General features: G+C 51.4%; 1 protein-coding gene across 1 annotated transcript in view; it reads left to right on the top strand.

Moving 5' to 3' along the window:
* The window catches only part of SYT14 (synaptotagmin 14), a 190,894-nt gene that overhangs the window by 27,131 nt on the left and 150,565 nt on the right, over positions 1–13,198 (top strand). The window contains exon 3 of the mRNA XM_054689957.1: positions 11,586–11,750. Coding sequence (XP_054545932.1) covers positions 11,586–11,750 — 165 coding nt within the window. The remainder of the gene's footprint in view (positions 1–11,585; positions 11,751–13,198) is intronic.

Below are 13,198 nucleotides of genomic sequence, written 5' to 3'. Positions count from 1 at the left end.
TCCCTGCTCTTATCTCTAAGAGCAACCCTGGAAGGCCTTGTTCATGTTGCCTGGCCTGGACTTCATATGGAATCTTGTCGAAGCAGAAGGAAGCTCCTTCTGCTTTTTCCCAGCCTCATGTTTTAAAGATTCCTCTGTTGCATGTAACCAGTTCATTAATTTCATGGCTGCGTAATATTCCATAGCGTGAATATCCCACAGTTTTTTAATCTTTTCCGATCACCGGACTCTTACCAGTTTGCCCACAAGATCTCCAGTTGCTCCACTTTCTTATGACAAAGGCTTTTTGTTTTCTTCTGCTTTTTGATTTATTCTTTTTCCCATGCATTTATGCATACAAGAACTGGGGTGCAGGCCAGAGGTGCACCACCAGAGGACTCGTCAGAGACAGAGTGGGGAGCAGAACAGGCGGATCTACTGAAATATACTGCTAAGTGGAGCAACGGGGAGACAGGAGAGGTCTGCTGCGCCATGTGGTTCAGCTCCCTGGCCAGGGATCGAACTTGTGCTGCAGTTGCTGGCGATAGCTTGATAGTGCTGTGTCTTTAACCCCTGTTCCACCAGGGACGTCCCTGCTTTTTGAAATATTCTTTATGTGAAATATTCTTCAAATCCATCCTTTTTATTGCTTCTCATCCTTTTGGCTAAGATCAAGCGCAAGTCCATCCTTTTCTTTTGATTTTTGTAAATTATTGGATCTGTGTTAGCATTTTTATACAATTTTTATACAATTATACAATTCATTTTCCTACTTTGAAAGTTCTCAATGTTCCCTTAGGAACAGTTGTTTCTGAATATCTTCACCACTGTGACACCAGCCACTGGGCTCGCTTCCAACGGGGTCTTCTCACCTCCAGCAAGTTGCTCCTTGCGGCCCTTTCACTCTGATGGTCTCTGAACCTTTCCCGATAACCTGCTTCTGTTCTCATCCTCACCGATGTTTCTGTAACCAAGTTTGCGACATCGCCGCAGGCCATCTCTCTGCTGGCCTTAGTATTCTTACTGGTCCGTGGGTCCCTGAACCTTCAAGGGACACCTGCTGCCAGTCTCCCGGGGTCAGTGACGGGCCTGCTGTGTTTCGGGGATGCGGGTGCGTCTGCTTCTCTGGCTGCTCTAACTTAGGTCTGTGTTGTTAGTGAGATGCTAGTAGCATGACTGAGGCTTCGTTTGCTCCATGAGAACCTTGTACTATTGCACTCTGCTGACTTGTGAGCTTCCATGACTTGACATTTTTTCCCAGCTCCTTTCCCTGCCAGCACTTTCACTAACCTTTATCAGGGTTGGTCCCTGGTGGAGGGTTACCCCCAATTTGCTCTGATGTGTTATTCTCTAATACATTGAGGTCTGTCCTGTATCGTTTTTTCAATGAATTAGCAGCCATGCCCCTAGTGTTCCTGGGGACTTGTGCAAAATTAATGAGCTTTTTCTCTGTCTCTTTGTCCAGGTCAGTGGCTGAAGGGATTAAGTAACGCATTTTACAGAGTCAGCTGATTTGAGTCATTGAGTTTTATTTTTTATTTTATTTTATTTTTTTAAAGATTTATTTATTTATACAAGCACTGGGTACAGTCAGAAGCACAGGAGGGTGAGAGAATTCACCAGAGCCAGAGCGGGGAGCAGAGCAGGCAGAAGGACCGAAGTACACTGCTGAGGGGAGCCGCGGGCGGCAGGAGAGGTCTGCGCGCCATGTGGAACCTTCCTTCCGTGACCGGGGAGCAGCCGGGGATCGAACCAGCGCTGCAGAGGCTGCAGGCAGCTTCGCAACCCAGCGCCCAACCGCTGCACCACTGGGGAGGCCCGAGTCATTGAGTTTTAGACGCGCGCTTCCATCCTCCTGTGTATTGTCACTTTATCTACCTACTTACCTGTCATCCACCCCTCACCCAATCTGTCATCGATCCATCTGTTCTGTGTCTATCATTGGAATGCTCAGTCACATACACGCTATGCTGTTTTCTGACAGTTTTAAGCCAGAAAAAGAGAACCATCTCCTTTGGGAGGTGGTGACGCCGCAAGTAGCCTCTTAGGCACTGACCAGCGAGGCAGGTGCGACAACCAGTGGGGTTGGTACAGCAGAAGGGCCAGGCTGGGTCAACGGGCATGTGCTTGAGGGAGAGCCCTGGGCCCGCTCAGCCTGTCCTGACATGCTGGCTTTCAGCTCTTCTTCTGGAACCATCCAGAACCCAGGTCCCATCCCACCATTGGATGATTTGGCTGAAATTTCACTGTAGAGAAGAACTGTGAGGTTCGTTCACGAAAACGAGACATCACATGAGTGCCTTGTTTGCAGGGCTATCTTTGTGGGGCGGTGTGAGTGACATCTTCGGCGTATCCCGGACTTGGGGCTCCTTGGTGTCCTGTGTTTCTAGATAATTAAGAGCTGGTGTTTTGGTAACTTGGCTTATATTTTCTCATGTATCTGCCTTGATTGTTCTTATGAAAACACGTTTGACATTTTACTCGCTCTTATACCAGTGTTCCTGTTAAAGGAAGGACCCCCCCCCCAACTTTAGGCCTCTGGGGTGTGGGGCCCAGGACTAGAAGGTCTCTTTGTCTTCAAAGAGAAACATTTATGGAGCAAGTGGAAACAGAGAAAAGGTATTTTAAAAATTAATACAGAACCTCACATGTGCTTATGGATTTCCTAATTTTTATATGTGAGGCCTCAAAGTTAGGCTCTGAGAATGGCCAGCCTTGGGTTGCTCCCTGGCCTGCCGGACTCCTGCTGCTGGGCTCCTGTGTTCCCCACCCCACCCCTGCTGGCCCTGTAGTGTGGCACCAGCTTACCCTTACTGCTGTCTGCTCCCAGGGGTTTGTGACTTGCAACACTGGTCCCTGGTCTAGAAAACATTTTAAATAGAAATGAGTTGCTAATTTTTTTTTTTAAAGATTTATTTATGCATACAAGAGCTGGGGTGCAGGCCAGAGGTATGAGCGTGAGAAATACCCCAGAGACAGAGTGGGAAACAGAACAGGAGGATCCACTGAAATCCACTGCTGAGGGGAGCAGTGGGGAGACAGGAGAGGTCTGCTGCGCCATGTGGGTAGCTCCCTGGCTGGGGATTGAACTCAGGCCACAGTGGCTGGAGATAGCTTGATAGCACTGAGACTTAACCCCGTTTCGCCAGGGAGGCCCCTGCGTTGCTGCTTTAATGGCTTAAGGTTTGCTTTCATGACCACCAAGGCTGCTGCTGCTTTCCACTGGACTGTCCGGGTTGTCCAGCGGGGCTCGGTGACTCTGCTGCAGCTGGGTTGGGAAGAGGACACACGTCGCCAGCGGGCAGTGGAAAGGTGTCGGCGTTACTTGGTGTCAGGAAAACTCAGGCGACAACCACGAGGAGATGCCACTTCACCCCGCGAGGTGTGCCAGGATAGCTTTCGTCAGACAAGAGAGGACAGGAACGCAGCAGGAGAGGCTGCCCTGTGCACTGGTAGCGGGAGCGGAAGCCGGTGTGACCAGTGGGGAGACCAGTACGAAGGTTCATGCAAACATACAGACGTAGAGCTGCCCTGTGACCCACGAGCCCAAGGGAAAGCAGTCAGGGCCCGAGGCCATGTCCGCGTGCCCATTCATGGCATTATTGACCGTCATTGAGGTGACGTTGAAATGGTCTGTCTGCGGCAGTGAGTGGTGGTGCCATGTCTGTGTGTGGGCCGTGCAAGTCTCAGACTTCACCCAGATAGAAACCTGCCCTCGGCAACAATCTGGATGGCCCTTGGGGTGTGGAGCGAAGTGAGCCAGACCCCGGAAGATACATCCTGCTTGGCGTCGCCTCTGTGTACTTTCATATAATCGGGCTCAGAGCAGACAGGGCCGCAGGAGATGCTGGTGGGGGTACTGGGTTCCGGCTACACAATGTGAGTCTGTCCTGGGGTGCTTGTGTATTGGCATGTGATGAAAGCTACAGTCCTTACACACACTTGTCACTTGCTCAGAGAATGGGTCTTACGTGTTTTGCTCCAAAAATGAAGAAGCAAGGAGCCTCCCTGCGCAAGGGGTTAAGACAAAGCACTATGAAGCTATCCCCAGCCACTGCGGCCTGAGTTCGATTCCCGGCCAGGGAGGTGATCCACATGGCACAGCAGAGCTCTCCTGTCTCCCCGCTGCTCCCCTCAGCAGTGTGTTTCAGTGGATCTGCCTATTCTGCTCCCCACTGTGTCTCTGGTGACTCCTCTCACCCCCTGCACCTCTGGCCTGCACCCCAATTTGTATGCATAAATAAATAAATCTTTAAAAAAAAAAAACAAAAATAAAGAAGCGAGGTGGTGGACTGTTGTGACTTTGGGATGTGTGTGTGTATTAGGTCACAAACGTACCTTCATGCATACAGAGCTTCCAGTTGTCAATGAAAGCTGGAAAATTGATGTCACATCAAAATATATTAGAAGACTCAAACCACTTGAGATAATATTAAAATATAGGAGGAATGATTGTCTCCCTAAAGGATTTGAAAGGAATGGTTTATATTTATCAGAATTTAACAGCTTAGAATTGAAGCCCCAATACACGTGTCTGAGCCAGATGATGGGGTGGCCCCCAGGAGCCCTGCCTGCTTCTGTCCCATCTCATTCAAAGCAGCTCTGTGTGGCGGTCATGGTCCTGCTGAAATGGAAGCAAAATGGTGATTGGAAAAGACAAGGAGAGGAAGATGGGCCCTTCCCTAGTCATCCAGATGGTCTTGGAGGAACTCATGGGCATAGAATGGGCAGAGACATTTTTGAGGGATTGGCCGCAACCTGCTGCTCAGGAGTGTGGTTGTGCCATCTCCCCGGAGAACACAGACTCACTGATTCGAAGGGGCAGCCTGGTCACAGCAGCCGAGCATCCGGCAACTGAGGAGTGGGGAAGGAAGACACGCAGACACGCGGACAACCACTCAGCTGTTGAAAAGAAGATGAGGCCTGCCGTCAGCAGCAGCGCAGGTGGGACTGAAGGAGGATGAGAGTAGAGGAGTCGGGAGGACGCCACCCCTGACAGTTCCACTCACGTGCAGCATAAAGACTCGGAATGAAGGAGCTGACACACCAAACAAGAACACATGCAGGAAATCTGCAGGACTCAGGCTGCCGGTGGGGGAAAGTGGGGATGGGGGTCCCTTGGGTAGAGGGGACCCGTGAACGGTGGTGAAGACTACGGGGGCCAGGTGGTGGTGGTGGAGTGAACCTATACCCCTAAATCATACATGGTATTGCAAACCAGCCCTACCGAGTACAGGATAATGCAATCAAAAGGGACCAGGAAAATGAATAACTATAAGAAAGTGAAAATCAAAATCAACAAAAAACTATGAACCAGAGACACTTTTTGGGGGGTGGGAGGGGAGGGATTGGGGTCAGAATGGGGGGGCTGCAATTGTATGGGGAATATAAAAATAAAATTTATTATTAAAAAAAAAAAATAAAACAACTTCTAACTACCTGTAACTTATAAATAATTGTGACAATAAAGCCATTTCACAGTAAAACTTTTTTTTTAAAGAATGACTGTTATGGGGAGATTTGAAGGAAAATAAGTTATCGTAGTCTAAACTTCCTTGGCATTATAATTTTGAAGCTTAAATCAAGAGTCTCCTTGAAGAAAAATCTCAGAGTTTGACATGTTTGACAGCTTTTACGTAAAGTATCTGGCTTAAATATTTTATTATAAGTGTATTATTAGCGAGTCTAAGTCATAAGGCTAAAATATATAATGTATGTGGTTTTCATAAAATCACTGTTTGGCTTTTCTTTTCAATGTTTTCCAGGATGGATTTGGGGGTTTTCACTGTTGGGCTGTTTGAATGAAGTTTTGGTTTATTCCACGTACTGCATAGAGATTGGTCTGTGGCTGGTCTGACAGGGTGCCAGAGCAGGGGCTCATTTCTTCCCTCCACCAGGTACCTCTTCTATCTAAGGTCCTGGCCGGTGCCCCCATCATGGGTTCTGGTGTCCCTTTTCTTGACCCTTTAAGTTACTCTGCAGAGAATTACATCACTTTTCAGTAATTTTTTTTAACTGGTTGTTTTAATAAAATCTAAAATTAATAGTCATGGGTCGTCATATTCCTTTTTTGGATTTACATGTCTTCTTTTCAGTTTTGCACCATTTAGAGCATAGTTAAAAAATTTCCAGGGCAGTTTTCTTTGTGGAATTTACTGAAATGTTATAAAAGGAGATGTAATTAATCTCTTAGCTTCCTATGTTGCTTCTTAGAATCACTGATCAATTCTCTATATTTTATGTCCAAACTAGAGCAAGACATATTGTGGGATTTTTTTTCTGATTGAGACATCAGAATAAAATATTTAGGGCTGACTAAGTAGAAGGCAAGTGTTTCTTTTACAATGCATGTTGACCTCCTATGTAGCTCTCCTGTTGTCCAGGAGGTAAAGTGGCACCCATGATATGAATTATTAAGGCTCCCAATGATCATTAGAGGATGTAGGTTTCCTGCCACAGGACAGACCAGCTGTACAGCCCTCAGGTGCAAATTGTAAGTCACTTTTTGTTTATTTTCTTTAAAAAGAGTTATGGGAGGCCTGGATAATTTTGTTTATTTTTGTTTTTAAAGTATAATGGCTAAAATAGCCTTGTAAAGTTTATTTATTCTAGGAACTATAATGAATTTAATACAAATGCATTTATTTAGGGAAGAGTATCGTACAGGTAAGTTAATACTGGAAAGTATGTTGGCTTAATAAATCTGCATCCCCCTAATTCTTATGTACACCCCAGCTTTCCATAGAAAATGTTCTTTTATAGTGGAATGGGGAGTAGAATTTAAATGACTACTTTAATGCTTTCAGAATCAAAACGGACTTGTTCTTGCTTTCACTTTATAAGATTATGATTATCATTTTCCCATGATTCATTTATCTGTAGAAATTAAAATGGGTCTCACCACCATTTTACTGTTACTGAAGCATGAATCTGGACAGAAGTGTTGTTTAGAAAACAAACTTATCTTTCATAAAATATATCTTCTATGCACAGGTAACGTGTTTATTCCTAAGTCTGCAGTGAGGCCCAGGAGTCCTGCTCAGTGCGCACAGAAGGACCTACACTTGCTGTGTGTCCTGGTGCCAGGCGGTGCTCATGACCCCTGCTCGGCTGGGTGGGCTGCAGACACTTCACATGGGGGTCATTTAGCCTGCAGAGGCCTGGGCCTATCTCTGTTAGGCTTTACTAAGGAATAGCCAGCATGCTGTTCAATGGGATACAGAGTTTTAAATCTGTTATTCAGTTTATTAACTTTTCAAACATGGCATATGATGACTTACTACGCATCTTGGTGCCTCAGCATAGTTTTAAAATTAATTTCAGAACATTCTGAAATGTCTCTTGTGTACAAGAGATGAGGCTTCCAGGTCTCTTGTTTATGTTTGTACTTTGGGGAGCCTGAAGTCAGTCACTGCTTTAGTGTCTCTGACACCTGAGCCTCCAGTGCCTTCACCTGACATACAACCCCCCAATCCCCGCTGGGCCTTGTGGCTCCCTGCTACTTAGAAAGCTGGTGTCTGGGCCGTGGTGCTGCGGTCATGGCCTCCAGCCAGGCTCTGAGCCCTACCACACACGGCCTGTCCCGAGAGAGTGAGGTGCCCAGCATGGGGCTCAGCCACCATTCTAAGGCCAATGAGTCATGCTCTCCCCTGTCTCAAGCATGGAGGAGGTGACCCAGAGCCCCACAGGGTGCCTTCGGGCTGGGTTTTAACATTGGGAGGAGCAAAAGTCAGCGTGCCTGCCTTGAAACAGAGATTCTACCCCCCAATAATTGTTTTAGATCTTGAAAATTTGACTTCCTCCTCCTCAGTCTCAATACCCATAGCTGTGAAGTCAGGCCTGTTGAGGGTCCATTAGATGAAGCTCATAAGGCACTTAACATGCCCCCCGCAAATAAGGAGACTGCCCTCAGTCTTGGGTGCTGTTGCTCTTGTTACTAGCTGACTTCAGTTTTATTACCCACCACACTAAATTTTTATAAATGTGGTTTATGGGAAAACAGTGCATTAGAGCACTTTGTGTTATGGCTAACTCAAATGTCAGTCAGCAAATTAAAGTCTTCAAATGTGCACAGAACTCCCCTGTAATGTGCTGCATGCTGTTGAGTCAGAAGGTTCCTCTGAAGGGGTCTCATGCCTGTTTATTTGGCATTTACTTGCCTGCAGTGGGTGATCTCGAATGTTTGACAGAGTGGCTTTATGAATAGGTAAGTTAGAAGCCGCAGGAGCGCTTATCCAGACTGGCCGTGGAAGCAGACTTAGAGTGAATAGATTTTGGGTGTGCTCCACCCTAGGGCAAAGGAAAGTCACCTCATGTGAGACTGTTACCGGAACCCAGCCGTCTCAGCCATGGGAGCTGGCAGGAGCAGTGGTGTTCTTTCACCCTGTGGCATCACCAAAAGTCAGCTGTGGCAGTTGCTTCTCAGAGAAATTTTATGTAAGTGTACTTCCTGGATCATGGAATGGACCAATCAGGTGCAAGCTATGAAGTGATTGGTGCTCAGTGGTCCAATCAGACCTTTGTTACCAGAACCCAACCTCTCATCACAAGTCAGCTGTGGCACTTGCTCCTCAGAGATCTTTTATGTAAAGTGCACTTCCTGGGTTGTGGAATGGACCAATCAGGTGCTACAGGCTGACGTGTAAATGGTCCAGTCAGCCACAGGACTGAAAAATGGTCCAATCAGACATGTGGGCGGAGCACCCTGAGAGAGGATATAAGCCAGCGTTGGCAGGAGCTGAGGGAAAGGAGAGACCAACGCAGCAGCACACAGAGGAAGGGCGATGCCAGCCCGCGGAGGAGGAGGAGAGACAATGCCGGCCCCTGAAGAAAAGAAGATGGTTCCAGCCTCCGAAGAAAGAAGAAAAGCAGCGTCCAGCAGCTGCCCTCCGAGGAGGGAGAGGAGCCCAAGGACTGGGTCACAGACGGCGCCTCCGTCCTGTCTCTGACATTACCTGAGAGGAACCCCAAGGCCCTGGGCCTGGCGTCTCAAAGAGCTGTTTGTTGTTGGTATAACCCGACAAGTCACACGGCGCTGCTAACCCTGGGTGTCTGACACCACCTCTGGGGGACCAGTAGTGGCCATAGCTACTGGCTGGTGCTGACCAGCACTCCTGGTGACCGGTGGTGACCATCACTGAGGCTACCTGGGTGAGCAGCCTCCACATGTGGCCACAGTGAGCTCTTTGCCAGCTCCCTCCCGCCTCGTTCCCCCTCTTACCCTCCTCGTCCCTCGCCTGGCCATCCTGGCCCACTTGTCCACCCCCTCTTGTTTTGTGGTTTGAGTCACTAGCTCAACAACGGAAAGCTCACCTAGCAAGAAGCCCTAGGGTGCCCTTAGCATCTCCTTCCCCTCCTCTCCATCTGGTCCACTGGGCAGCTCAGTTTTCCCTGAACAGGGATGTCTGCTGTTCTTTGCCCCCTCGCAGGTATGTCCCCAGCTCTCCCTTCTGCCCCGCCCCTCCCTGTCCCCAGGTTCCACTGTCACAGGCCTCGGGCTGGGGGTGGCTGTTGCCAGGTCGGGCCTTGCCCACGTCTCTGGTCGCCTCTGCCCGGGCTGTCCTCAGCCTCTCTGTCACAGGTTCTCTCCCCCTCTCACCTGCTTGGTGTGCAGGCAGGGTCCAGGGTGGATGGTCAGCCCGCCCCCTTGGGCTCTCAGAACCCCGTGTGCCCTTGGCTGAGCTCGTGTTTCCCTGACTCTTCCATGTGCTGCTCCCCGACTCCTGCGTCCACAGCTCCACCCAGGTCCTTCTCCGGCCATATATATGCTCCAGGCCCAGCCTCTGTCCAGGGAGGGGGCCGGGGGCCGCTCTTACTCCTGGGGCAACAGCGAGCAGGGCAGAGGGGTTGGGTGGAGCAGTGGCCAAATCGGGCTCTGGGGCCAGGTGGGGCTGGGCCCCCACGCAGTTAGCAGTGCCCCTGGTTCACAGCGGGGGTACCAGGGCAGTTGTGAAGACGCCCAGCCATGTGAGCCGCACACCCGCAGGCTGCACGCGGACTGTTGTGACTAGAAAGAGCAGCTTTTGCAAGGGGTTGAGCTCTGTCTTCTCTCAGTTCCTCTTCCAAAACGGGGGTTTTCCAGCTGCATGTTGCCCCCCGGCCTCGTTCTTGCTTCAGGATTCCCACTTCCTTCACCTGGGCCTGGGGGCGGGGCCTCCCCATGGAGTCTGGGGGCCCCCCACACATGTCCGCTGTCACCGTCAGGTTGAAGAAGGCAGAGGTTGAGTGTTCCATCTCTTCATCCCCGGCTCCGTGCTCGCCCGCACCCCCAGCGACCAGACGCTAGTTGTTCTCAGTCTGGTGTCCTTCCAGCCCCAAGCAAACTGCTGTTTTAATGTCACCGGTCTTAGGTCCCTTTATTAAAATATTAGTCTCCTTCTGGGCAGTTTCCCAGCCTGAACGTGGGAGGGGCAGAGCTGACATCTGAACTTCTTGGTTCTAGAGGCAGGATGGGCTGAGCTGCCCGCCCCTCCCTGGTTCCCCCGCAATGCCCTCTGTGCCCCCCTCCACGCTGCCCCCACCATGCAGCCTTGCCCCCAGAGGCCTGTTGTACAAATAATATGGAGTCAGGCGCGGGCCGCCTGGTGACCTCACTTCTAGCAGATGAGCGACCTGCTCCCTTGTGGCCTTGGGGAGTTGTGCTTGGGTGCTGGAGGAGGGGAGAGCAGGGGCAGGTGGGGCAGCTGAAGCTTGGGGCTCATTCCTGCTACTACCCGTGCATCATCTGTAAGGCAGGGAGGGGATGTAGGTTAGGGCCCCGGACCCCAAGTGACTGAAGGGCGCTGGCAGGAAGGGGTGCAGCCGGGAAGTGGGAGGTGCATCCGTCTCACCCGAGCGACCCCCTGGGTGGCGTGCGCTGGAGAGCAGTGCCCAGAGCCGGTGGGCAGCGTGTCTAATGGTGCATCCTCACACTCTTGTGCCCGTTGTGCCCTCCGTGGCACGACAGCTCTGTGCCCACCGTGATGACCGAGCTCACGCTGACTGATTCTTAAGATGGCGTCACGGAAGGCCTGGTGCGGAGGAAATCTGTGCGCCTCCTCTTGGGACCGGTGTTCCTGCAGCCGCAGCCCTGCCCGCCTGGTATGCTGCCGGCCCGTCGGGGTGGCTCGAGGGCGAAGGCAAGGGTGGTGCGGGGCCCCCTCACCAGCCCCTGGAGTGGATGAGCAGGCAGTGGCTGAGGGAGGCGGCAGCTCCGGCCCGAGGGAAGGGGGCCCCTGGTGTCTGCCAACTCGGTGCTGTCCAGGGAGGGCGACGGAGCAGAGGAGCTGCTGCAGGAGGCTGGCAAGGCGCAGGGCTGATGCAGCTCAGAGAGGGCAGTGGAGGCTCACAGGGACGGTGCAACAGGACCTTCTCGCCACCCGCGCCCAGGAAAGAGCTCCTGACTCCCGAGTCCCTCTCCTGTGGCCTGAGCTTTGGTCACTGCCCGCTTTGTAGATGTGTGTCCTTTAAGGCTGTCATGGTGTCGTTCAGGGAAACCCTGACAAGATTTGAACATGCACTGGCGAAATAACTGAACAAGTAGCTTGTTGGCCTGCACCCCCGCCAGGCTGACCACCTACTCTAGCGGGCCTGCTGCTGCCCCAGCGCTCACGCCCGTCTCCCCGCAGTGTCTCCGGAGGCTGTGGGCTTCCTGTCGGCCGTGGGCGTGCTCATCGTCCTGCTGCTGCTGCTGCTTCTCTACATCAACAAGAGGTTCTGCTTTGACAATGTCGGCGGGTTTCCAGAGCTCGGCTCAGGGTTCAGCACGAGGAAGAGCTCCCAGGACAAGCTTTGTAAGTACCGCATGGGCTCCGGCTCCTTCTTTCACTCACACTGCTTGACAGCACTACCACTTTGTCCTTAAACACGTCGTCGTTGGGAGGCTGCTGGTACCACGTGGTGAGATCTGATGGGTAGACAAGGGCCGACCGCCTGCTGGTGCCCAAGCACTGCTGATAAATGGCATGGCGGCCGCTGTCCCTGAACTCTGTCAGGACTGACCGCATCGCCATGTGGCCCCAGCTGGGCACCTCCCGTGGCCTGTCCGCTCTCGCTCTAGAGCCCACTCTGGAGCCCACCTGGAGCAGGTTGTTTCCTCCAGCGGCTCAGTGCACCCATGGGCTGCCCCAGCGACCCTTGAGCAGAGGCCGGCAGGGAGCCCCAACCTGGCTCTGACCATGAGCTTGCCCGCTACTCACGCCCATCCTGCTCTCGCCAGGGGACAATAGGCTGGTCCTGCTTGCACTGGCGTCCCCCTGGTCCAGCAGCGTGTCCAGGCTGGTCTTGGTCCAGCACCCCCTTTATGCTCTCAGAAGAGGAGGAGGTCCCCAAAGAGCTTTGGTTACGTGAATTAGAGCCGCTGGGGTTGACTTAGCAGCAGTGAACACTGAGAACATGAAAGTCTCTTGTCAACTTCTCTTTGCAAAATCAATGAAAAGCCTCTCACATGTTCATGTAAATGCCACTTTTAATTACCAAATAACTATATATCTCCCAAAGCAAAGAACAATTTGGTGAGAAAGTGACATTGATTTATGTTCTTGGTGAACCTCTCACAACCATCCTAGAAGAAAGAAAGAGCTGGAATTGCCCATCCATGTCTGCGCTCAGCCTCAGGGGCTGTGAGCAAATGGATGTGCAAAGGGTCAGTGTCCCCTGACAGTGGCACCAGAGTAGTTTGACCTGAGGATCCCAGGGCCACAGGAAGGGCTGCGGGACTGTCTGGATCTTCTCAGCTGTTTCCTTTTACCAGTTAGCAGGAGCATCGCACCTGCTGGAGCCTGTGGAATGGGAGGGTAGACCCAGCCGGTGGTGGGCAGCCCAGCAGCCACCTGCTTTGCCCCCTCCCACCTGCTGGGACCCCCTGCCCACCACACTGCTCACAGCCGCCTTTTGACTTTTCTTAATGTGACGTGATGTTGGGACATAAGATGGGGTGTTCCTGCTCACAGCCTCTGCAGTAAGCCAGAGACCTAACGAAAGCCCATTAACACTTCCTCTTGCAGGTATAGAATGAATAAAAAGCCAGTAGTGTTTGAGGGGAAAACGTTGCCCTGTTGCTGCTGTGATGCCATGGCGCGGGGACAGCGGGGACACTGGCCTTGCATTTAACCCAAGTGCTTTGATTTTCTTTTCTGGACATTTCTGACACATTCCCCCAACACAGCTTCTGTACAGAAAGGTCAGAGCCGCGTGTGGAGTAACTGGTGGTAAGCGACGGTTAAGTCAGCCCTAAATTCAG

This window comes from Talpa occidentalis, unplaced genomic scaffold (assembly GCF_014898055.3).
Source record: "Talpa occidentalis isolate TD23 unplaced genomic scaffold, MPIMG_talOcc4v2.1 talOcc4.8, whole genome shotgun sequence".
In the NCBI taxonomy this organism is placed as follows: Eukaryota; Metazoa; Chordata; class Mammalia; order Eulipotyphla; family Talpidae; genus Talpa; species Talpa occidentalis.
This window is presented reverse-complemented; position numbering and strand designations above follow the sequence as displayed.